This window comes from Drosophila takahashii, chromosome 3L (genome assembly GCF_030179915.1).
Source record: "Drosophila takahashii strain IR98-3 E-12201 chromosome 3L, DtakHiC1v2, whole genome shotgun sequence".
Lineage (NCBI taxonomy): Eukaryota > Metazoa > Arthropoda > Insecta > Diptera > Drosophilidae > Drosophila > Drosophila takahashii.
In genome coordinates this window covers 32846208-32872593 of record NC_091680.1, presented here as the reverse complement: position 1 = coordinate 32872593, position 26386 = coordinate 32846208, and the positions used below count along the sequence as shown (strand labels likewise).

The 26386-nt window shown below is 34.0% G+C and overlaps 1 protein-coding gene and 1 long non-coding RNA gene across 2 annotated transcripts; both read left to right on the top strand.

Moving 5' to 3' along the window:
- Positions 1–1741: 1741 nt before the first annotated feature.
- LOC138912910 (uncharacterized) lies at positions 1742–5716 on the top strand. The gene is made up of 2 exons (XR_011418470.1): positions 1742–5512; positions 5577–5716. It is a non-coding gene; the product is annotated as an uncharacterized lncRNA (long non-coding RNA).
- A 635-nt stretch (positions 5717–6351) lies between these two features.
- Positions 6352–6875, top strand: LOC108069565 (uncharacterized). Its single transcript, XM_070215016.1, has 2 exons — positions 6352–6367; positions 6668–6875. Exons 1-2 carry the CDS (start codon positions 6352–6354, stop codon positions 6802–6804), a joined length of 153 nt encoding a protein of 50 aa, XP_070071117.1. The 3' UTR covers positions 6805–6875.
- The last annotated feature ends 19511 nt before the right edge of the window (positions 6876–26386 follow it).

Below are 26386 nucleotides of genomic sequence, written 5' to 3'. Positions count from 1 at the left end.
TTTTTAAATAATACAAAGAAGACTTATAAGTTCAGATTAAGATTAATAATTCATAAAGTGTTCATCACTTAAGGTTATTTAAAATTTTACCTATGTTCCAAAATATCTTCATTGCTATCCCTGAAATCAGATAAAATATTAATGTGGGAATACGGCGAAAAATTTTGAAAGATGAAAGTTATATATTATTACACACAAAAATAAAATTGTCAAAAAACACCAACCACAAAAAATTTTCAATTCTGTCACGGATATAGGTGTGTGTCTTTGCTAATTTTGTGTATTTGTTGTTGGGAAAGAAACTATTTGCTTAGTAGAATGGACTATTTTTTGTGGTTGGGGACTGATTGAAAATTATAACAGTTGATTTTACCAAGTTTTTTTTGTGTGTAGATTGATGGAATTGAATGTATGCATTGCATAGACAAAATATTATTTTTTATTTCCCTTAGTAAATACACTATATGTTAATACGATCAGAAAATTCCCCACGATGTTAAAAAAAACGAACTTTGGCTCGGAGTAGTTAGGCTTCGGAGTGGTTCACAATGTGAACTTCACATCCCTGTTTGTAATCGGTACTGACTGCTGATTTGTCATGACGAGAGTTTCGAAGTCAGATGTGTATAACGAGGCCTTTAGTTGTGCCCCAGTTGCACCTATTTTTCTCCTTCCGACTCCTGATATTTCCCTTCTTGAATCCGTAAGCAACAACAGATCTGTCATCCTCCTTAAGATCCGCGCTTGTGATCTGCGCCGGAATCTGGATTACTTTCCTGTTTGGCATCCATTTCTTGGTATGGCGAAAATTTTTCTAGTGCCTATGATGGCCATGTTTCACTCAGCAGAGTACCACTCTTACCTAACGCCCACAAAACCGTTCAACGATCGGTCTAGCGCACGCATTTTTTACGATTTTGTAAAGTTGTAAATTTGTTTTTTTTTTAATTATCAATACCCAAATTATACTTATCCAAAAAATAAAACTTTGCAAAGAGGTGGATAAGAAAGAAGAAGAAGAAAACATGAAACTAAAAGTAAACAATTTTTGTTTATTATTAAATTAAACTAAAAAACGTTGTTCATTTTCATGAGTAAGCGTAATTCAGCAGCACTAGATTTTATATTCTTGCTATTCATTCGCCAAAATATCGACATTGCCAAAGGATTTACTCATTGCGGCAACGTTTTTGTAACCACTGGTTGGGAGGACCTGGCCAATGAGCTAAATCCCCATGGACTACCATGTAAAACCGCTTGTAAGAATATCCTCTGCATCATAACCTCTCGCAAGTACTCTAGAGCAAGAGGTTGTGCAGATGGCATTTTGGTACGCTTTTAAAATTCTTCTTACAAATGTAAATAAACCAACGCAGGGCTGCAATATGTATTTTTTTTTCTTTTATTGTGTACCATATGCGCTTTAATAAAAAAATTTTGTTGTAATTTTGCTAGAAAAACATCGCATCCACTGCACTCGATAATCAGTCTGCTGTTCCACTGCTAAATAATGGCCTTTTAAACAGTGCACTATGGGGAAAAATTCCGTTTTTTTGGCATAAACTCTAGTTTTAAAGATAGGGCCTTGAAAATTATAATATATACTCCTTATGCACAAATAGAATTTCGGTTTTTTCCATTTTTTGAAAAAACCTTACGGTTGTAAAAACACCACCCACAGCCACCCACCCACCACCTCCCCATTATGGTCAACCCCCTAAAAATTTGTAAGAATATTTTTTTTATTAATAAAAAACATTTTTATATAGATAACTTATGTAAGATATAATATTAATAAAATAAAATTTAATTATTCTCCATCGAAACTCTCTGAAACAAGCAAGAAAGTTAAAAAATTGGGTTTGCCATACCTAGACACCAACTTCAATCATTCTTCTTCAGGTTCTGCTTCCAAATAAACACTATCCAAATCAAAGAAATTGATTTCACCATCTTCGTCTTCCTCCGTACTTTCAATATCGTTTGTAACATCGGAATTCATATGCAGCTAAACAGTGATTTATTGAAAAAGGGGCAAAAACGGGCAAAAAGCAATGATAACACCTGTTTCTTTATCATTTTGTTAATACATTTATATTACAACCTTGCGTCGATCGGCGTAGATTCTTAACTAAAGCTTAACAGAACACAATAACTTTTGTTAGTTTTCGGCTAAAAGAGACATACACAAGACATTAAACAACAGGACAATGCAAACAGTTACAACACAATTTGTTTTGAGAAGTATTTAAGCATACCTTGACGTAAATTTTCCATATTTTTGTTTATTTTTTCGCCCTCTGAACACTTTGCACGACGATGGGAAACTTTGGAGTAAAATTAGCGCGCTTTTTTCTTAGAGATGAGCACGTTAATCGATAGACTTTGATAGGCTACAACAAATTATCGGTGGCACGTAAAATTTTTTTTTAAATTGTTCTAATAAGTTTAACCGTTTTACTATTAAAATAAAATATTTGTTTTTTAAATTAGTAACTTTTATTTTTTGCGTTTATGCCAAAAAAACGGACTTTTTCCCCATAGTGCAGTGGACTAAGAAATTCGATGATTCTTTGAAAGACAGATTTAAGCCTTTTGAATTAGTAATTTGATGATGCAGAAGAAGTTAAATACCAAATAAAGCGACTAAGGTCGAACAAAGCCCTTGGGCATGACAGCATTTACGGTAAAGTAGCTAAAGCTTTGCCAGTAGCAGCTATTTAGTTCATTACGCGTATCTTTAATGCTATGATTGTTCTTTCATATTATCCGTAGCAGTGAAAGCATGCGATTGTTGTTATGATCCCCAAGAAAAACGTCTCTCCCTGCTGTGCAGATTCTATAATTTAGTGTTCATATGTTCCAGGATGCAATTCCAGACTTAGACGCATTGACTTTCAAACTGCTCAATCTTTGTAATTACTACTTTTTGTTAATCTCAAAGTATTTATTTAATATATAAAGCTATGAAGGGCTCATTGGACTTGAAAAAATATACAGGAAATTTTTGATTTGATGGACGTTGATGCACTACGAGCAGTACAAACAAATGGCCCAACGAAACCAAGCACATGCTTGTTTCGCGCCCTTTTATCAATTTGGGCAAAAATGCGCGTTCGCGAGGAAGAATAAATATTAGTTTTTAGTACCGGGATAGGAGTTGAAATGCAAATTAAATGATAAAGGATGTTATAATTATTACAAAGAACGCGAGAGGGCTCGTGCAGACTAAAATTTGATGTACAACGTGGTAAATTAAGAGGCTAATAATTTCGTGTTCATCTAACGGGAACATTAAAAGTTAGACGGCTTACAAGTTCTATAGAATCAATATCACTTTGCATAAAAATAGTACCAAGCATTATTCTACGATTTGCAAGTGTTTGTTAATTAAGCAATAATAATCTACTATGTAGGAAGGTAGCCTTACGTTTTGATCCCAGTTCAAATTACGAAGAGCAAAAAGAAGACATTTTTTTTGTACTGTTCCAAACCGAAGAACAATATTCCAATATAGGACGGACAAGGGAGGTAAATAGTAATTTTGTTATATAAGGGTCGTCAAATTCTTTTGACTAACGCTTTATAAACCCAAAAACACTCATAGCTTTTTTGACAGTCAGCATTATGTGGCAGTCAAATTTAAGCATCGGGTACAGAAGAACGCCTAAATCATTTACTGAATATATTCGGCCAAGTGGCAAGTTCTGAAGCAAATAACTTATAAACGTTGGAGTAACCCTATGAAAGGACATTACGTTACATTTCAGGCAGTTAAAATTTAAGAGGTTATACTCACTGGCACTCCAGATGACACGTGGATCATTTTAGAAAGGCGATCGGTTCTGTAGGTATTAAAGTTGTTTGACAGAACATCAGAGTCGGTTATCTCTGGTTTCAGCCAAGTTTGTGTAAAAGCTAAAATATCGTCCGTTAATGCCGAGGAGTCAGCATAAAGCTTGGGTAGCTTTATGTTAAGTCCTCTAACATTTTGGTAAGCCAAGAATAAGTTTTTTATCACCATGGAAGGCCTGTTATTTGTTCTCGGTTTATTAGGAACAAATTCTTTTATAACCAAATCATCATTAAGCCAAAAGCATTCAGATATCAGTAAACCAGCGGTCGGCACACACATACGATGACATTTTGTTTTATATATGTGTGAGTAATTTCCACTGCCCAGCGGGAATGTGAGAAGTTGGTTTTTGTGTTCTTGAAATCCTGTTCCTTTTTGCAGGCGGCGGTGTAGGGATAGATAATTTCTGAGTGCTAAATGAGGGTGGGTTTCTGAGTAGCATCAATATCAGGCCATTTATGCGCTGTGTGATTTCTGTGGCACTATGATTATAATATTTTTTAACAAAAAAATCACCAACTTATAATATTCAAAAATCCTATGATTTACACCAAAACCAAAAGACTTTTTCTCACATTTAGTTTTAATTTTTAGTAATTTTAAAAGTCGTAGAAAAAATATTAATAATTGTTAATCAAAAAAATTAAACTATATAACATTATTATCATAATGTCTATAATGATAATATTAATTTATTTTACTCAACATTTTTCAAATAATAATAAGGATGAATGTGGAATTCAACCAAATTATAGAGAAAAGCCACGGTAAGACGATTAAAATATTTGATCACATTTATCAAGGAATTACATTAAATTCCAAAGAAAACTATTGTTGTTTTTTACATTTTTAAACATTTTCTGTGAAATAAAATAATTTGATCGTCAGATCGTGGCCTAAGCCATTTTTAAGTGTTGTTAAAATATAAAAATTCGTGTTGGTGGTATTGATAACACGAAAAATGCCTAATATACCTATAATATACGTAACCTTTAATGATTACGGTCCCTGAAAAGTATTGTTTAAATATTTATTCGGCGCCAAAGTGTGACCCAACTTTACAACGAAATTTACATCACATTTATCTGCATTTTGTATGGTATTATCAAGAATATAATGCAGGGTCACATCATTTTTAAATTTGTTGGAAAAAGTGAAAAAAAAGTGAAAATAGTTAATTTTAATCTAAAAAACAATAAAAAGGTGAGTGATAAAATGAATTTTGTCTTTTTATAACCCTTTTATCAGCGGTACAAAGGTTAGTATCACAGATATTTTCGCCATGAATAAATATACGCCTCCGGATGCTATCTTCAACACAAATTCTGCATTTCAGTGACACTTGAAATGTTTTTAATCTTTACCAGTGGTAAATGGTGTGAGGTGTTCATTAAATGGTTGTATAAATAGTACTTCAGTACTAACTTAGTTGTTTAACTTAATCAAAATATTACATTTATTTCAGCCAGGCCGACTGAGACTTCTTGGGACCAGAAGTGTTGCGCCTGCGTTTGTCATATTTTATTTGTTCTTCTCATAGTTTTTGATATAGATACCCGACATATAACAACTGAACAGAGGGTAAATGATCGGCCATGGCAAACCAGGCATAATTTCTGGAGAGATCCTTTAATTTTGTGCGGAGACCTAATAATGGTAATTACTCTTATTATTATTCCTGGTCTTACATTCATATCTAAATTATGTTTGATATTTTCAGAAGACAGACAAGAAATGGATATCTAAGTACTGCATTCGGCCAAGCAAAACCCGGGAATGCTTCAGGCATTAAAAATTTGTAGTTCCAATGCTTCGATTGTAAATATTATTAATAAATACACAAACAAATATTACAAAAAACATGATTTTTATTGTGGAAAATCAGATACTGCAAAGCAGTGCAAAACCAAAACTGCGAGGGTCTGGAAAAACCAAAACTGGGAGGGTGTAGAAAAACAGATATTGCAAGAGGAGGAAAACCATAACTGGGTACGTGTGGAAAATCTATAATGCGGGAAGTCGAAAAACCAGTGGATTTTGTCCTGCATTCTTCTGCCAGAGATCCAGATAGAAACCTCATTTCCCCCTTACTTTTTGTGTCACCCCCGTGTATTTTGAAACCAGAGATGGAAGAAATGTAAGGGGTGAATGAGGTTTAGTCCCTTCCGCTTCTATGGAGAAACCTCTTGAAAATATGTTATTTTCCAGAGGAATTTTCCCGGTGGGTGGGCAGCTCATAGATGTGTGTGTGTATGCAGACTGTTGTTCGACAGTGTCCGTGTGAGGCAGCGGATGAGCAGAGCAATTCCCTATGTTCACTTAATAGGACGCTGCCGACCTCTGCTTTAAACATACCAGGCGGAGCAAAAATTTTAAAAGACGATCTCCACATCAATATGATTGATTATTTGCGGATGACAGGAACGCAGTGACTCTGGTTAATAATAATAATAATAAGTGGTACAATTCATTTTAGTTGTCGCATAAAACTCGGAATGGGTCAAAACGGGAGTTGATCAGAAGTAACATTCCAATTTATGGACGTTATCAGGTGAAGTGAATCCACACCGCCAGTAAGGAGCTCGCGTAGGAAGTACGCTAGTACATATTCGACGGTCCTTTAAACTTAGCAGATTCAAAAGACGCAGCCTGTCTCTGTAGGAAGGTAGTCGGCTTATAGAGTCCCAGTTCAAGCCACGTAAGGCAAATAGGATAAACTGCTTCTGATCAGACTCAATAACATATATAATTAAATTACCATTAATTAATTATTTATTAATATAAAATTAAAGATATTAAGGTATATTTCAGGTGGTGGCCTTTTCATTGGATCAGCTGTGTCCTTGTTATTTTTTAAAAGACGAGCATGGCCTTCATTGGTTGGCGTTGGATTTGGAATCGGCGCCGCATACAAAACATGTGAAAAGGAAATAAATTCCTTAAAGTGAATGTTGTACCATGTTAATTAAATGAATCCATTAAAATTGATTTTTGTAGAATTACATTACAATTGCAGCGATTTCAAATGCCTAATTTTTTGCACACATATATATTGGAGGACAACAAGACTAACCAAATTTCCTAACCTTTAAAAATATAATTGGCAATGGTCGCGTTCAGAGAAACAACATGATACCTGATATATAGATTATACAGTGGGTAATTTCATTAGAAACATTTTTGTAAAAGTTTAACGTTGAACGATGCATTACTGAGGCTCAGATGACACATTCAATTTTATAGCGTCAATTTATTGTGACAATTTTTCAATTTTGTGAGTTTAAAGAAGTGTCAGCGAGTCAGGATTAATATGATATTGCGCCTTTATTAGTGGTGTAAGTGGGATAGCAACCAAAAATATTTGATTCTCGTTTGAAGTTCCATTAAAGAAAAATTGTTACAATAAATTTACGTTAAAAATTGAATGTGTCATCTGAGCCTGATTGAGATTCTCGATTCACAGCTTGAAAAAACATGGTTTGTTTCCAGTAAATTTAGATTTAAGTTCAACTTATGCACGCGCGCGTAACACGGTGCGATGGACCCCGCACTGTGGGGCGCCTAGAACGAAAAGCCTGCCAAAATGGTTTTTTTTTTTTTAAGATTTTCGAAAATGTTGCAATGCAACTTTAAAAAAAATTCAACTCTCTATACAAATCCAAAGGAAAGAGTGATCTGTGATGAATGGTTCTCCCACTACAGATTTATAAAGTGGATTTTTCGAAACATAATTTTAGCCAATAAGAAAAAAATTTATTTTTACAGATCTTTGAAATTTTTCTGAAAGCGCCCAAGGGCCTAAGTTGTATATGTAACGATTGAAATTTTAAGAGAAACCAATTCTTAAAATATTAAAAAAACCATAAAAATTTTAGATATATAATTACTTTTTTAAAAGGGGTCCAAAAAAATTGGGATTTTTTGGATATTTTTGGACGTAAAGTAGTGTTACACCCTAGATCCCCGTTTAATTCTTTTTTTTAAAAAAAGTTTAGATATTTAACTACATTTTCTGAAAAAATTAGCCTGCCCTTTTGTGCCTCTTCTGAGAAAACCGCAGTTTAAGTTAGCAAGAAATGTTCATAATTTGAAATATCGTCAGCCCTGGTTATCCGCGCGCCCTAACATCATGAAGATATTTTACTTATGTGAAGGTATTGATCAAGATAATGATAAATTAATAAACAAATTTGGGTTTAAAATTTTAAATTATGTTATTTTACTATAAATACAGATATGTAATAAATACCGGTTTCTACCAGTTTTTTTTTAAATCAGCTATATTTCCTTGATTGATTCTATGACATCTATAAGATATTATTGACCAATTAAAAAAAGGTAAGCATAGAGCTAAAATGATAAATTATGCCTTAATCCCAATTTATATGAACCAATATTGAAATAGAACCGAGACATTCCCCTTTGTAATAAGCGTTTATATGGCAGCTATAAGTTATAGTTGACCGATTTGAATAATTTTTTTTTTAAATCAAGTTAAATTAAAAAAAAATATTGGGAAACTTAGAACCCTATAACTAATTTATTTATATTTTTTTTTCTTAAAAAATTTTTTTTTTTTCTTAAAAATTTTCTACAACAAAAAAATTTCACTAAAAAAATTCACCTTATGATGTTTTTTTTACATATTTAATTGCCTTTAAGAATGCCCCATCAAAAGATATTCGCTATAGGGCTCCGCTGATTTAAGGCAGACTTTTGGCTTTTTCGCCCCACTGTGCCCCGGTTCAAAAACCGAATAAGTCAAAGTAAGTAAAAAGTTTTTCAAATGTATTTCAAATAACATTTCCTTTATAACTTTAAGAACAAAAATGTATTAAAAAAGTTAAGTTGCTAGTTTACTACTTACAAAAAAAAAAAATAAGTTGTGTTGTGAGCGGGAATTGAAACTCGTACCCCCAAACACAAAATAATACCAGAATCCTGCACCTTGGCCCCTGGGCCATGGCCTTATTATTTCCTTCCATGCTTACAGGAGCATTCAAGGAAATTTACTTTTGTACTAAAAATAAATTTAAATTTAAGTACGTTTTGTTCTTAGAGTGAGAACAGCGGTCTTAAAAATTCGTTCTTAAAATAATTCCATAAATTCTTATAATGATACCAAACGGTATAAAGCTATTTTTAAGACTCAAACAGACACGTTTTCAGACACAATCAGAACAATTTTTTCCCTGTGTATACACAACAAAGATGGCGATTTCAGTAACAAAATATTTTTCCATTTTGACCAATCTTTTTCATTGAAAAGTTACATAAAATATAATTCCTACTGACGTAAAACCTTGCCTTTAAAGTAGCGTCTTATCTTAAAAATGGCTGTATTTAATTGAGATACAACATATGGTTTGCGGTTGCAGTACTTTGTCAAAATAAATAAAGTTAAACCATATTTAATGAAATTTTAATGCAAGTTTTTTCATTATCATTATTAATGGTAATGGAAAAATATCATTGGCATTACTTTTTCTCAAAAGTAATGAAATATTTTTCACTAGCATTACTTTTCTCAAATGTAATGAATTGAATTTCCAATTTCATTATCAGGGGTGTCACAGAAACCGTCGACGGATTTGGGGACGGTTGGTTTAGAAACCAACCGACCAAAACCGTTGGTGTCACAAAAACTCAGGAGATTTCCTTTTTTCGGAAAATGTACCGAAAAACGACTAGGGCTGGATGCATACACTAAATATCGAATATTCAATAATTATCGAATTTTATTTTACTTATTTGGACTATTTTCCAATAAGTTTTAAACTTAATTTATGTTTTTCTAGCAAAATTACAAAAAGAATATATGTTTAAAGCGCATATTGTACATAATAAAAGAAAAAAATTAAAAATTTGAATTACCCGCCAGGCTACATATTGCAGCCCTGAACAACGGTTTGCCGCGGCTGCGTTGGTTTATTTTCATTTCTAAGTTGGCAAGATTTTTAAAAGCGAACTAAAATGCCGTCTGCTCTAGAGTACTTGCGAAGGCATAAACTGCGAGAGGCTAGGACGCAGAGGAGATCCTTACAAACGGTTTTACATGGACTACCATGGAGATTTAACTCATTGGCCAGGCCCTTTCACAAAAATGCGGCCGCCCTGAGTAAATCCTTTGGCAATGTCGATATGATCGCGAATGAATCGGAAGAATATGGTGTCTTGCGCTGGTAACCTATGTTTACCCCTGAAAATTAGCAAAGCTTATTAGTTTAAATTAATAATAAACAAGAATGTTGTACTTATTTATGCGGTTATTCCACTACATTGTTCGGGTCATTCATTAGTGCAATTTTTTCTCAGCATATACAATTTTACGTAGGTGCGAGCAAGACAGATATATGTCGGCTGCAATAAGCAATCAATGAGCAAATTGTAAAAACCTATGGGCACTTTTGGTATTTTTTTTTTTGGTATTGTAAAATGCCTCAATACGGTACTACCTGAACCGATGAGCAATGAGCAAAATTGAATCTAAAAAGTACAATTTTGCTCATTTATTGGGGCTACTGTGAAATGGGATCAATAATAAAAATTGATTTGATTTTTTTTGGTTGTATTGCCAAACCTTTTGCGTCTAATAAGGTGCTATAAACAAATATGAACAATACAAAAATTATTTTAGTGGCCTAATTACTCCGTTGCCAACTAAAAATAACTCGCATATTTCTATATAAAGACATAACTGCGTCTATAAATTTATATAAAATTGCCTTCCTAAAAATTAATGCCGGGTATGATAAAACTAAAAACAATTACAGATGTACATTAAACAGCCCAAAACAATTTAAAAACTTGGTAAAAGTGTATGATTTTTTGGCAACACACACTATTAATTTTACAGCCTTCAACCTTAATGATTTAACCAGTCAAAGTTATTTGAATTATAAATTTTAAATTTAACGTCTAAATTTGAAGTGACCATGCCATCTTATCCAAACAAATCCCAAAAATAGCATATATATTTGTCCCTTTCTAAGCCTCCAATGAATGCTCTAGTGAATGAGCCAAACAATGTAGTGGAATAACCGCATTACTAGACATCTGCATGAATATCAAAAAATACATATTCGAATTGACAATGTTCAAAATGAGTTGAATGAGTTGGAATGTGTAGGAAAACTGGCTTGAATAAATAAGTGTACTGACGTAAAACTCAGTCGAACCAGAAATGGTGATGGAAAACGAATCGAGTAAATGAGTACACGAACAACTCAGACGAATTTATTTGAATCCATTCGAGTTCTTACATGACGTCATAAGGGGCTGTTTATATATTACGTAATCTAGGGGGGGGGGGGGGGGTTCCACCAAATGATTACTCTAGTGCAAATTTTTTTTTTTTTGTATGAAGAATTGATTACATGGGGGGGGGGGTCAAAAATCGTCGAAACTGTGATTACGTAATATATGGACAGCCCCTAAGGGCAAAATGGAAAATTAAATTTGTTTTGAAATACTTATTACTTATTACTTACATAAATATTTGGCTTTTTGTCTTTTTTTTAAATTACAAATCTACCTTTAGTTTTAGCTCGCCACTGAATCCAACCATGCCATTTTCATATTTAAATCCTAAGAATTCGCGGACCAAGGAGGAGAAGTATAAAATAGTGTAGTGAAGAGGCAGAAAGGAATGGTCTTCCTTCTACCGCAAATCCTAAGAATTCGCGGACCAAGGAGGAGAAGTACAAAATAGTGTAGTGAAGAGGCAGAATGGAATGGTCTTCCTTGGACCGCAACTTCTTAAGAATTTATCTAACAAACTCCAGGATGACAATACTAAGAAGTCGCGTTCCAAGGAAGACCATTCCTTTCTTTATCTGTGGCGATAGAGGCAAATTTTTTGGTTCTGGGATATGTTCATAAAACTAATTGTTTTTCCATATTTTTTTTTAATTCTCGTGGATTTTTGCATGTGTTTTGAGTTTAAACTAAGGGGAGCTTGGTAATTTCGAAAATAAGAAATCACAAAAATACTTATTTATAGACATACATATATGTATATCAAAACAAATTTAATTTTATATTTTGCCCTTATGACGTCATATAAGAAAATCGAATGGATTCGAATAACTCGAATGATTTCAGCCTATTCAAAGTCTAGGCCCTTTCTGTCATACTCTATACGGACCAAGATGCAATCCATTCTAGTCATAGTGTGCTGAGCATTTACTCAACTCTATTCTATTCGAATGGAATCATTTCAAAGCCTGTTTGATATCAGTCATGCAGATGTCTATTATTTACTTACATGTCTTCTTCTTCACAGCCGGCGTTTTACCTGGCAAAAATAGGACATTTTTTCACGACAGTGATGCCAACTTTTTGCAAAGGCGGCCTGTTTTTATTAATTTCTCAATAACTACAACTTCTTTTACCATACTAAGTATCTTTGAATAAATAATTCGTTAACAAAACATTTCGATAGCTAACTCCGAAATTTGGACAAATTTGGTATTTTAAAGTTCTAGCTAATTGGTAACACTGCCAGGTAGACGGTTTGCCGACGGATTTTTTTTAGCTAATTTTTTCGAGAGGTTTTATAAAAAGCATATTTTTAAATATACACCGAAGTAGGTATAAAAATCGTAGTATGCAGGTAGTTCATAAAATTCATTAGAGTTGTCTTAAATAAAGTTATATTTTTGGGAAACATTTTTAAGTTGGGTAATTTTATCAAAACGTCCGGCAAAATACGGGGGATTTAGAAACCGTCAAAAATGACGTCTGTGACACCGAGATTTGCTATTCTGGGGAAATTCGGTTGGAATGGTTTTCTGTGACACCCCCGTATATTTGTCAAAAGTAATGAATTGAATTTTCATTATATTTGTCAAAAGTATTGCATTAAAAGCATTACTTTTTCACTAGCATTACATTTTTTAATGATAATGAAAAAGTAATGATAATGCTTAAAGGCACAACTCTGGTTTCAGATTGTAATTTATTTTTTCAAAGCCTACCTTCTTAACACAAAGAAAATGCATCGATTTGTATTGCAGCTATAGGGTGAACTTCCGTTTAGCTCCAACCCCCGATTTCGTTAAAACTTTAAAAATCCACGTTATTTGGGGTCGTGATTATTGGAAAAATAGTCAAAGCTGACGCAAATAACGGGATCATAGAAAATAACGGTAAAAACTGTTTTTCTTAAATATCTTCGAATATAATAACTTAATCAAAAGGCTAGCTAGGAGAAATGAAAGCTATTAAATAAATGAGTATTTTATGTTTTATACATTTTTTCTGTAAAACTAATAGTTTTCGTTAAAAACGCTAAATAAGAATATTTTTTCACAATGTTTGAAAATAAAAAACCTTTGAAGCACACTTGCGTCATTTTGCCCGATATATCGCACGAAAGCTTCATATTGTATCGGTGTGTCAAAATTTATATCGATGTCTCTCGATGTATTAGCGATGATACTACCTAAGCACGAGAATGGCATTACATTTTTTAGGAAGAGCATTTCAGTTCTCGTAGTTAAATATAACATTTAGAAAACAAAATAAAATACAAATTATACAACGGAAATAAAATGTATTAACAAAAAATACATATAAATTATTTATAAAGTCGCAGGTAAAAATTTTTTTAAACAAAAATCGCCGCGATTTTTTTTTTGCCTGCGGCGCTTTTCTCGCCCGTACCTTACTACTTTCTTTAAAAGCTTATCCAGCTTTCATTCAGGTCATCCGTTCCATATCCATTCTTCGAGGAGCATGAACACAATACATCGTATAAAAAGGCAAAATAGGTCCATCACTAGAGTAGAAGGTAAAATGCTGTTATCGACTAATCGAAAACTATCTGTTGCCATTTTATGGCGGGATATTGCAGTATTTTAAAATGTTCACACCCAATTTAAAATACTTCTTTTAGTTTTTCCTCCAAAACCTTTATGTTTACGAAGAAAATGATTAATACACAAAAGATCCGTTTTATAAATATCTTCTGTTTTTGTCTAAAACATTTTTTGATTTTTCTTTTTTTTTTCCGAAAAAACTGCAAAAAACCGAAAATTTTACGATTTTTACCGTTATTTTTCAAGATCCCGTTATTTGCGCCTTTGGCTATTTTTCCCGTAATCAGGACCCAAAAACACGTCAATATGGAAAGTTTGAAAAAAATTGGGGGTAGGAGCTAAACGGAAGTTTATCCCAGCTATATATGAAGGGACGGTGGTATAATTATAATATTAATATATGTGCATAATATCAGTGAGTAATTGAGATGTGCAAACTTTCAGCTTAAACATGTAAGAATTGCACTCGTTGAAAATATACGGGGGTGTCACAGAAACCGGCGACGGATTTCAGGACGGTTGGTTTAGAAACCAACCGACCAAAACCGTTGGTGTCACAGGAACTCAAGAGATTTCATTTTTTTCGGAAAATTTACCGAAAAACAACCAGGGCTGGATGCGCTTATACTAAATATCGAATTTTCAATAGTTATCGAATTTTATTTGACTTATTTTGACTACTATACAATAATTTTTAAACTTAATTAATGTTTTTTTTTGTAAAATTACAAAAAGAATTCTTTATAAAGCGCATATTTTACACAATATAAGAAAAAAACAAGAAAGGAAGTTAACTTCGGCCAGCCGAAGTTTATATACCCTTGCAGGTATGCCTACTTAAAATATTGTTCTTGCATTGTCAAAAATCAAAACGCCTACTTCTTACAAAGTTACAATGGTTTTTGTATTATTTTTTTGATTATTCCTAAAGGAGCTATAAGATATAGTGGTCCGAAACGGCTCGTTCCGACATATGTACTACCTGCAATAGAAAGAAGACTTTTGGAAAAGTTTCATCGCTATAGCTTTGAGGGACTAGTTCGCATAGAAACGGACAGACTGACATGGCTAGATGGACTCGGCTATTGATGCTGATCAAGAATATAAATATACTTTATGGGGTCGGAAACTCTTCCTTCTAGCTGTTACATACTTTTGCACGAATACAATATACCCTTTTACTCTAAGAGTAACATGTATAAAAATCCACAAATGAGAGTTATTTGTACACTTTTATAATAAAAATTGAAAATATTGATTGAATTGAAATAACTCTTGAACTGTGGGGTGCATTGCACACTGGTTGGGCTTGTATGGAGCCGCGTCCATAAATATTTCCCGTTGGGATATCGTTATGAAATTTTTCTTAAAAATCTAAAAAAAATATTGAGAATATGGAGTAAAAAAATTGGCTCGTCGGAAGACTCTATCCTATAGCTCACATAGCACCTTAGTTTGGCTTATATGGCTATGGTGCGCAAATATACTTCCAGTGAGGTTACAGTGCTAAAATTTCATTATTAGCATCCAAGATATGTATATTTAAATTATCTTCAGTATAAATTTTTGAAAGTGTAACTCCTCTCCCCCTCTTCACAAGCTTTTCGAAATATAAAGAAATGAGTTTCTCTTGTTCTTTCAATGTATTTAAATCATAAAAAACAAAAACGAAATCATTCAGATTTTAATTTCAGTACAAAAAACAAAAATTTACAAATATCTTCTAATAAATGAAATGTAGAAAAAAAAGAAATATTTACATACATGTGTGAAAATTCGCAGTTACAAGAAGCACCTATAGAAAATGATAACATTAAAATGAGGGAAAAAAATAATATCCAAAATTGTCTACAAACACAACTAACGAACACAAAAGAAACATCACAAAAGCAAAGGAAGAGCAGCAGACTGCGTCTCAAAATTTGACCCTGAAAACAGTAAGACAGCATAAGTTTATTAATGAATACACACATATTAGCAAATATTAGCAGCTACACTTAACGTTTTTATTACCTTCGAACATTGACAAATACACTAATAACACTCCTAAAGGGGGGATCGGGGGTAACATATCTAAAAGTCTATTTAAACATGAAAATGACGTTCACATAATACATAAATAAAGGATTAACAAACAAAAATACACAACAAATAACAAATCAAGCACATTAATTTCACAAAAAATACATATTAAAATAAAGACCTGAAACTTTAAGGTTCATTTTAAATAAACTAATTTGGCCCTCTCTTGTGAAATTTAGACCACTTTGAAATGCAACTTTGTTTTGACGAAATGCCGCTGCGCTGCAAAATTGAACACGTGTTCACACTTTGTGTTCTATTTTTAGAAAGTCCCGTTATATTTCCAGAAAATTCCGGTTTGCCATCAAGAAGCTTGGTTATTTTTGAGACAATTTGTTTACTTATCAATAAGTTTTGGTACTGGCGATTTTTTGAATTTTGGCCTATGGGCGCAACCACTGTGCATTGGTTTAAAACTTATATGTATATAATCTACGCTTTAATACCTTTCTGTTGATATGTCATATGTCCCCAAAATTTTTTTTATAATGCAACAAATGGGCATTTCCAGGGTGACAGGCGCGACATTTTTTCAACTTAAACTTTAAAAATAATAGTGACGCAGTACACATCTTTTACTTTTTATATTTTTGTTCGATAGCTCAGACGCTCTCGTATTTATGGTGAAAAAATTAAGATTACACAGGTCAACAAAATGGACTTTATTTAAAGGTGCAGATGCAAGTAAAATATTTTAGGGCACATATTTTTCCTTGTATTTCTTTATGCCTGTTCGCCGCATCAAGTTGGTTGGGAATAGAGGTGAACAAATTATTTCAATGGCTTATAGGCTTTGATTGACTCAAATTATGATGGAACCTTAAATGCAATTATATAGAAGGGCATCTAAGAAAGTTTTTGGCATAGGTTTTAACACAATTGAAGACAGACCCTCGAAGATATCTTAAATCAAAACATTAAATGTTGCTATATTTTTCAAACCGCGATTGCACAAAGACCACCCGTTTAACGCGAAAACTAAGTATGCAGATATGCTTATCAGAGAGCTGCAACGAGTCAATCATTTTCGGGTACACCCGATCATTTACTCGTATCCATTTTGATTAATCGCTTTGGGTGAGCGAAATGAAATGAGCGGTGAGCGAATGCGATCGTGCCATGAATGATCGTTTGTGATCGTTCAAGTGTGTGATCTGATCGTGTGTGAACGTTCGGCTTGAAGATTTTATCCGTTTGTGATCGAATATTTTATGCAATCGATTGGTGTGATCGTACTTCGCTCCAATCGGTATGACCATGCAGTTCGTGTTATTGCTTTATATATTGCACAACATATTTTTATATTTGCACAAAAAGACAAGAATTAATAGAACTAATATCAAATGGAACCTACACGTTATCAGGCCAACGGAAAGGAAAAAGTTCCATATGGAATAAATATTTCTCATTAAACATATAATACATTGAAGTGCACTCTCCCCCTATTTTATTTCGTCGTCACAAGAAATCATATTAATCAGTTCACAATCTATTTATGTACAACTGACTCGAGGTCCCAATCATCGGGAACGATTGAGCGCTTTGGAACGATCATTTTGTTCACCTACACCCGAAGTTCAAAATCACTTCATTGATCGTTATGAAGCGATATTGGCTTTCGGGTTTGTTCGTGATTATTCGTTGGCGAGTGAGTTTACCGGATTAAACGAAAATGATCGCGCGATGATCGATCGTACTCGTCATACTCGTTGCAGCTCTCTGATGCTTATATACGTCTATATTAACATATTTTAATGCCAATAGGGCTGCACCAAAAACACTGTCGGCCTGTGTTATCTATCCAGCCAGTTCTTAGAAATAAAATAAAACAAGAAAGGAAGCTAACTTCGGCCAGCCGAAGCTTATATACCCTTGCAGATAAAGTAATGCTTAGTCGGTGCAGTTCCAGGGATCCAGATTAAGCGTTTCTATTTTAATTTTTTTTATACATAAGTAGTCAGAAATCAAAACGCCTACTTCCTACAAAGTTACAATGAATTTTCTTATATTTGTTTGAATATTCCTATGGAAGCCTTAAGATATAGTGGTCCGATCGGGCTCGCTTCGACATATGTACTACCTGCAATAGAAAGAAGACTTTCGGGAAAGTTTCATCGCGATAGCTTTAAAACTGAGAGACTAGTTCGCATAGAAACGGACAGACGGACAGACAGACAGACGGACATGGCTAGATAGACTCGGCTATTGGTCCTGATCAAGAATATATATACTTTATGTGGTCGGAAACGTCTCCTTCACTGCGTTGCAAACATCTGACTGAAATTATAATACCCTCTACAAGGGTATAATAAGTGAAATACGGACACGACAAACAAAAAGAAGAACAACATAATTAAAAACTTTAGAAAAACCTTAAATTCTGCGTAACTGGAGGGAGTTTTATTGTGGGTTTTTTTTTCGAAATACCTGCTGAGTAACAGAACACATCAAAGCAAGTTCGGTGGGAAAACATTCAGCGGTTTTTTTCTAAAACTAGTGCAATAATACGGATGCCACATGTTGCTACTTAACAAAAAATTGCAACGACAAAATAAGAACTTTATTTGAACGGTTTTGCGAAGTTTTGAGTTCTACCGAGTTATAGCGGTCACAACATGTCATTTTTGCCACTTTTTCGAAAAAGTTGCACTCAGTCATTTTTGTATATCTTCGGAACGGTTGGAGATATCTTTATGTTGTTTTCAGTAATCGACAAAAAATTGTAATAGCTTTTCACAAAAAAATATTACAATTTTTTAAAATTTGGTTTTCTTAAAAAAAATGACAGAAATTTTTTCAGTGTTTTTCCCCAGCTATTGAGTTTAAAAACCATTTAAAAATGTAGTTTAATTCATCATGAAGAGAGAGAAAAAAAGGGCCCGGCCAAAGGTTTTTCGCAATACCTATTTTCGGTGCACGCCCAGCGGTTTCCCATAAAGTTTATGAAAAGCAAGGCCTTCGACGTTTTTCCTAGCTTCAAATAAAACAATTAGCTTCACAAAAAAATTATGAACAATTGTTTTCTATTAATAAAGAATTAAAATTACGGAAGCGACAGACTTTAAAAATATTAATGCGCTAATTTTCATTGTCAAAAAAGTTTAATTAATTTGTTTATTTGTTTATTAAAAGCTCAATAGACTTAATTGATGGCAATTATTAATAGAGCAGACAAAAGTATCCATAAATGTAAATATTTTGCCCACTGTACCAAACAGAAATATAGGGACCGAAATTTGCGAACGAGCAGTTAAAAGTACCGCAAGAGCACCGACTCCGCACGCTTTAAATTTCGAAAGAGGGAAAAGTAGAGAGAGAATGCGAGAGTGCGTGAGAGCGGGACCGTAATGCAGTTAATGCGAATGCAGAAAACAACAACACAAACTGCACTGTAGCTTTTACGGACACCGCACAAAGGAAAGGCAAAACAAATCACAAAAACAAAAAACACAGAAGTAAGAAGTAATATTTGTATTTGTTTATTTAAAGCAATGTAGGGGAGAGTGGGGGAATTTCGTCACAGGGGCAATTTCGTCACCTGCAATATCTCGGAATCCATAAGTCGTAAAAATATATAATTTTTTTGTTTTAGTCCTTCAAGACGGCCAGACACAACCAATGCAATTGTTTTGCACAAAAGGCCAAGATAATTAAGCTATAATATTAAATGTGTTTTAACAGTTCAAAAGCTACATTTAGTTCTCGACGAAATTTTTTCTGTATGCCACAATTCAAAAGGAATAAGATACACGATTTTTAATATAATACACAGTGCTATAATGTGCATTTCTGCGTCAGTGATTTTTAACTTCGCGCCTAATTTCGCAAGAAAAATAATTATTTCTAAAAAAGTACGGTCTGGGGAAATTTCGCCACCCTACGCTAAGGGTAAATTCGCACCTATTTTAAATACATATTTTTATATTTGACGAGCTGGCTAACGAACAGACTACCAGCAGCAGCAACAAATATAGGACGTCAACAAAAATGGTACGCTTGATCAGTGTAGCATATTTTCAGGCGTTAAACTCCCTACATTTTTCAGGTGACGAAATTTCCCCAGTTGTGTGGTGATTTTACCCCCCTGTGTGGTGAGATTGCCCCAGTATATTGGTTTTACATTTTATTTTTTTATAAATCACCAAGCTAATTAAAAAAATAGGGGAATGTCACATTTTAAAGCTTGGTGCTAACCGCATTCAACAATAACAAGAGAGAACGCTATAGTCGGGTTCGTGTCCCGACTATCTAATACCCGTCACTCAGCTAAAGGGAGTGCGAACGCTGTGTCGGGTTGGTGTCCCGACTAATAATCGTAACTCAGCTAAAGGGAGTGCGAGGGAGATAGATATATGTTGACAATTTATAAAGCGTATAACTTTTTAATGAATGGTCCGATTTGAAAAATGTCTTCTACATTTCGATAGGTATAAATATACACAACAAAATTGCATTTATACTTCTCGGAAATCTTTAAAGATGTGGGCGCAGGACCCATTTTAAAATCGTTAGTGGGCGATTGTGGGCGTTAGAGGGGGCGTGGCGCTCGGCTAAAATAAACTTGCGCTGCGTAGGAAGCCAAAGAATATGTGTGGGAAATCTCAACCTTCTAGCTTTTGTAGTTTCTGAGATCTCAGCGTTCATACAGACAGACAGACGGACAGACGGACAGACGGACAGACGGACATGGCTAGATCGACTCGGCTAGTGACCCTGATCAAGAATATATATACTTTATGGGGTCGGAAACGCTTCCTTCTAGCTGTTACATACTTTTGCACGAATCTAGTATACCCTTTTACTCTACGAGTAACGGGTATAAAAATAGAAATATGATAACGTGTCTCAAGATGGACAAAAAATAGCTTTGAAAAAATGCTGACGAAATTCCCCCAGTCTCCCCTACTGCTCAAAAGACTTAAAATTATATACATAGCATAAAAATAAAAACATCATAAATTTAAAAAAACAATAATTTAAATTGTACCGTAGGAGAACTAATTAAGTCGATGTAGAAAGGAACGCAATGACTTTTAGCGAATTAGCCTTGGCAGAGCACTCATAGGATATGAGATGATAAAGTTCATTATAGTTATCACATAGGATTCGGAAGGGGTCGAAACGGGAGTAGTTTGACCTGCACACAGGAAGTGCTAATGGACGGAATCTGCGAGTAGCTCTGCAAGGAACGTTCCAATTGAGGGTGGCTAACAGATCAACTGAGTCGACGGCGCCAGTGATGAGTTTGTGAAGTAATATCACACCATAACAGGTCCGACGATCCTTTAAGGTAGGTAGATCCAAGAGGCGCAACCTGTCTCTATAAGAAGGCAAACGGCGTCCCTCCTCCCAGTTTAAGCCTTGTAGTGCAAAAAAGAGAAATTGCTTTTGGACGGATTCTATCATATTTTGATAGTGCTCATATTGTGGAGACCAAACACTGGAGCAGTACTCAAGTGTAGGACGAATTTAAGAGACGTAAAGGAGCTTAGTGGTGAAAGGATCATCAAATTCATAAGACCAGCGTTTTATGAAAGCTAATAAGCATTTAGCTTTATTGGAGATGGTACTGACGTGGCGATTAAAACAAATCTTGTGGTCAAATAGGACACCAAGATCAAGAACAGTATCAATGCGTTCAAGTGCAGAGTGATCTATTGAGTATGTACAAATATATGGATTGGATCGATTAAATGACATGGATTTACATTTATCTGGATTAAGCAGTAGCTTGTTAACTTCGCACCAGGATTGAGGGTTATTTAAGTAGAGCTGGAGCTGCATGTAGGAACTAGGTGAGGTCAGATGCATACACAACTTGACATCATCCGCAAACAGAAGTACTTTACTTGAGGAAGATCATTGATAAATAAGCCAAATAGTAAAGGACCGAGATGACTGCCTTGTGGTACACCCAAATATACGGAAAAAGCTTTTGAATAAATGCTGTTGTACTGGATCTTTTGGGTACTATTTGTTAAATAAGAACGAAGCCATGTCAGCAGAGTTGGAGGAAATCAGAGGAGGAGTAGCTTGTGAACCAGAAGCTCGTGGTTGACCGAATCAAAGGCTTTACTAAAGTCAGTAAAGATTACATCAGTTTGCATTGTGGATTTAAAGCCTTGACTAATGAAGGTCGTAAACTCAAGCAGGTTAGTTGTTGTAGACCAGCACTTTGTGAAACCATGCTGTTTAGAGGATATTAAGGAGCGACACTGGTGCTGCAGTTGATCGCAAATAAGTTTTTCAAAGAGCTTAGGAGTAGCTATGCCGCGATAGTTGCTGATATCAGATTTACTACCTTTTTTATGTAGCGGAATAAGAAAGGATTCTTCCCAAATAGATGGAAATGTGCCAGTAGCAATCGACTTATGAAAAATCATAGTTAATGGAACTGCAAGTGGTATGGCGCAATGTTTGAGCACACAGCTTGGAACCATATCGGGACCCGCAGAGAATGATAATTTAATCGTGGATAGGCTACGTAGAACTTCTGCTCCATCAATTAGAGGGTTGAAAATGGCGTCAGTGTGGGGTAGCTGGTAGGAGTAGCTACAAACACGTGTTAAGTGGAAAGAAGTGCGAAGGAAAAAAAATGAATAACCAAAAAATTAAATAAAGAGAAGAAAAAGAAAAAGGTAAAGATGTGAGAGTGTACAAGTAAGCTGGATAAACGAAAATTAGTTAAAATTATAGAAAATAATCCCCCCGAAAGAACGAAAATAGAACGTGACTTAAGAAGGCTCTCTCCCTTTTTTTTTCCAGCGGCCGGGTAAGTTGTCGTGGGTAAGTTGTTCCACTGTACCTTTATTTCCCTGTTCTCTTTAGCGCCATACGCCATGCGCTTTCCAATGCCCGAACGGGAAGGCACCATATATAGATAACTACCATTGCAATTAATCGCATGATCATTACGTAAAATCAGAGTTACAACTAAAAAGAAAAGCAAAGAAAAAAGAACGATGAACACAAAAATTTAAGAAAAGAAAAACCCAACAAAAAAAATAAGTTTAATTAAATTACTTTTACAACCACATTGACTCCATTATGGAATTAACTTTTTCTTCCCTCTTGTGTTTGTGGACGAAAGAAGAACACTTGTGTAGATATTAATTGTCTTTATTTTATTTGTCTTTCTATTTGATGTTCTCTCGTTCACGTTTCGCTTTTGACTGACTCCGCTGCGTGATCGCAGCTTTCCAACAACCCTGTTCTCTTGTTCTCTCTCATCTCCTTTTCCAGAGAGTGAGATAGCTATATATGTTTTGACAGATTGGTTAACATGTATAAGAGAGAGACAACTATCTTATACATTCTAACGGAACTTAAAAGTAAACAACAACAATATCACCAAAATGTGTATCCTAATGCGCAATTTTAATAATGCGCAATATTCTTAATGCGTAATTATAATGTAGCCTGCTATAACTCGGCCATTCTGACACTGGAGATCTCCTGATCTCTCTTTTGCAATTTACCTAGTTCAATTATATTACAAGGTAATCTTATCTCTATACTTATATCTATTATTTTACATATTTGCACTTAATTAATTTACAATTGACATTATTTGTCTATCCGGATTTCTTATCAATTTCTTTTCATCCAATGTCTAATATTTTGTGAACTCCAAACGCCCTGATAAGGATTTCGTGTTAGCTGAAAACCTTCAACATCTTTCAGTAGATATCTATCATTTTTCAAAATTTTATCAATTTTATACGGTCCCTTATTTTTTGGTATTAACTTTCTGGAAACTCCTACCGTACTGTCAAAATTTTTTACCATCACATAATCACCTAACTTATACTCAACCGCTTTTTTTCTTTTCTGGTTGTAATACTTTTCATTGCTTTCTTGAATCTCCTTTTGACTTTTTTCTCCTAGTTGCCTAATATCTTCTAAATTTCTTTCCCTAACTGTATCTATATTTACTAAATTTTCTAACTCTTCTCTCAACTCATCTCTAGTCTCATTTCTCTGTATTAATCCAAATAGCATTTCACTCGGGCATTGCTTTATACTACGATGTTGTGTATTATTAAGTACAAATTCCACCTTTTCTACAACTACATCCCAATGTAATCCATTTTCAACTTCTGTAAGTTTCGCTATCATTGGACCTAAAACTCTATTTATTCTTTCCACCTGGCCATTCGCCTGCGGCGAGCCCGTGGCAATTTTTATATGTTTAACACCTACCTCACTCATAAATTCTTCAAACTGTATTGATGTGAAACAACTTCCACGATCTGATATTATACATCTCGGAATACTGTATGAACGAAAATAGTCTCTTAACGCATCTATTGCTTCTTTTGAATTAGTGGTTTTCGTTGTATATAACCTAACATATTTCGTAAACCCGTCTACTACAGCTAATATATGTTTTTTCGATCTTCCCGCTGCTACTGGCCCGTAATGATCTATATGAATTATATCAAACGGTTTATTCCCTCTAGGTATACTATGTAAAAGTCCATTCTGTTTCCCATTTTTTGGTGCAAAAGCGATGCACTTTAAACAATTTTCAATATGTTTCATAATTTTTTCTTTAGCATTTTTAAACCAATACATTTTTCCAATTGCATTTAGCATCTTATCTCTTCCTATATGACCCAATTCATCATGATATTTATACAAAATGTGTTCTTCCATCTCCTCAGGTACATAGAAAAGCAACCTTCCATCATTTGTTTTCCTATAAACCACACCATTTCTCATTTCGAACAATTTATCCTCACCCTTTTCTAATAATATTCTAATATCTTTAATTTTCTGGTCTTTTCCTTGACATATAACTATCAAAATATTCGTACATCGACTTAACGCATCCACATGTTGCATTTTCTTTCCAGCCCTGTGCACTAATTCAAAATCGTAATCTTGCAGTTCTAATGCCCATCTCGCAATTCTTGGGTTAATCTCTACCTTATTTAATGTCAGTGTTAATGTTCTAAAGTGTTTCCCTTGTACATAAATCCTAAATCTTCGCAATGCATATATTATAGCTAATGTTTCCAATTCAAAACTATGATATTTTGCTTCAGTTTCTGTGGTTCTTTTCGAAAAATAAAATACTGGATGCCATCTTTGATCATCTTTCTTTTGCAATAATACTGCTCCAAATCCCAATGCCCTTGCATCACAATGCAGTTCAATTTCATCCTTATAATTATAAATTGACAAAACCGGTGCTTCCAGTAACTTTTCTTTTAACATTTCAAAACATTCTAATTCTTTTTCTTCAAAACTAAATTTTCTTTCTTTTCTTAATAAATCATATAAAGGTTTCGCTAACGTTGAAAAATCTTTTATAAATCTACGAAAATAAGAACACAGTCCTAAGAAACTTTGAACAGCCTGTGTTTTCCCTGGCACTGGAAAATTTCTTACTGCTTCTAACCCCTTATCGTCCGCTCTAACACCGTCTTTCGAAATTAAAAACCCTAAATATTTAACGCTCGATTGCAAAAATTCACACTTCTCCAATCTTAGTTCTAATTTATTTTCTTTAATCCTTGCCAGTACTGTTTTTAAAGTCTTAAAATGTTCCTCTAAACATTTGCTTGCAATCATAATATCATCCATATAAATGATTACTGTGTTATCACGAATCATATCTGCAAAAACATAATTTACAAATCTTTGGAATACATGTGGAGCATTCTTTAGGCCCATAGGCATTCTTAAAAACTCAAATTGACCTAACGGGGTTACGAATGATGTATATTTAATCGACTCTTTTTCAACAAAAACATGAAAATATCCGTTTTTTAAATCCAGTTTCGAAAACACCGTTTTCCCAACCAGTTTATCTAATAGATCATCAATTAAGGGCAATGGATAATTGTCCTTAATTGTCATTTTGTTCAACTTTCGGTAATCAATACATAACCGTAATTCTCCAGACTTTTTTTTCACTAATACTATTGGAGACGCGAATTCCGAACAACTATGTCTAATTATTCCTTTTTTTAAATATTCATCTAACATATCTTGCAACTTTTCCTTCTCTGTGTACGATAATCTTCTTGGCGAAGAGCTAAATGGTTTGCCTTTTTCTAATTTAATATTCATTTCCCATTTTATGTCAGGCTCATCCGGCTTATTTGCATTAACATAATTGTTTTCCAGTAATTCAACGAACCGTTTTTTTATATTGTACCCTACTTCGTCACATATATTGTATTCCGATTCACCATTTTCTACACAATTTATCTCTAACATTTCTCTTTCAAAGTTTTCTTCTAATGTTGATCTCCTTATTTTCTTTCTAACTATTTCATTTATGTCTTCCTTTCCAATTGCTCTCTTATATTCTTCATTTCTAACTGTTTCTTTTCTTTCTTCATTTCTAACTGTTTTCTTTTTATCTTCATTTCTAACTGTTTCCTTTCTTTCTTCATTTCTAACTGTCTCCTTTCTTTCTTCATTTCTAACTGTTTCTTCTCTCTTATCTAATTCATTTATAACTTCTTGTTTATTTCTAACATATTCATTCATGTTTTCTACTTTTTCCACTGTTACCATTTTCAAGGCGTTTAGATCAATATTTAAATTACATGCATCCATAAAGTCTCGTCCTAACACAACATCAAAGCCCATAGACTCATTATCCACCACA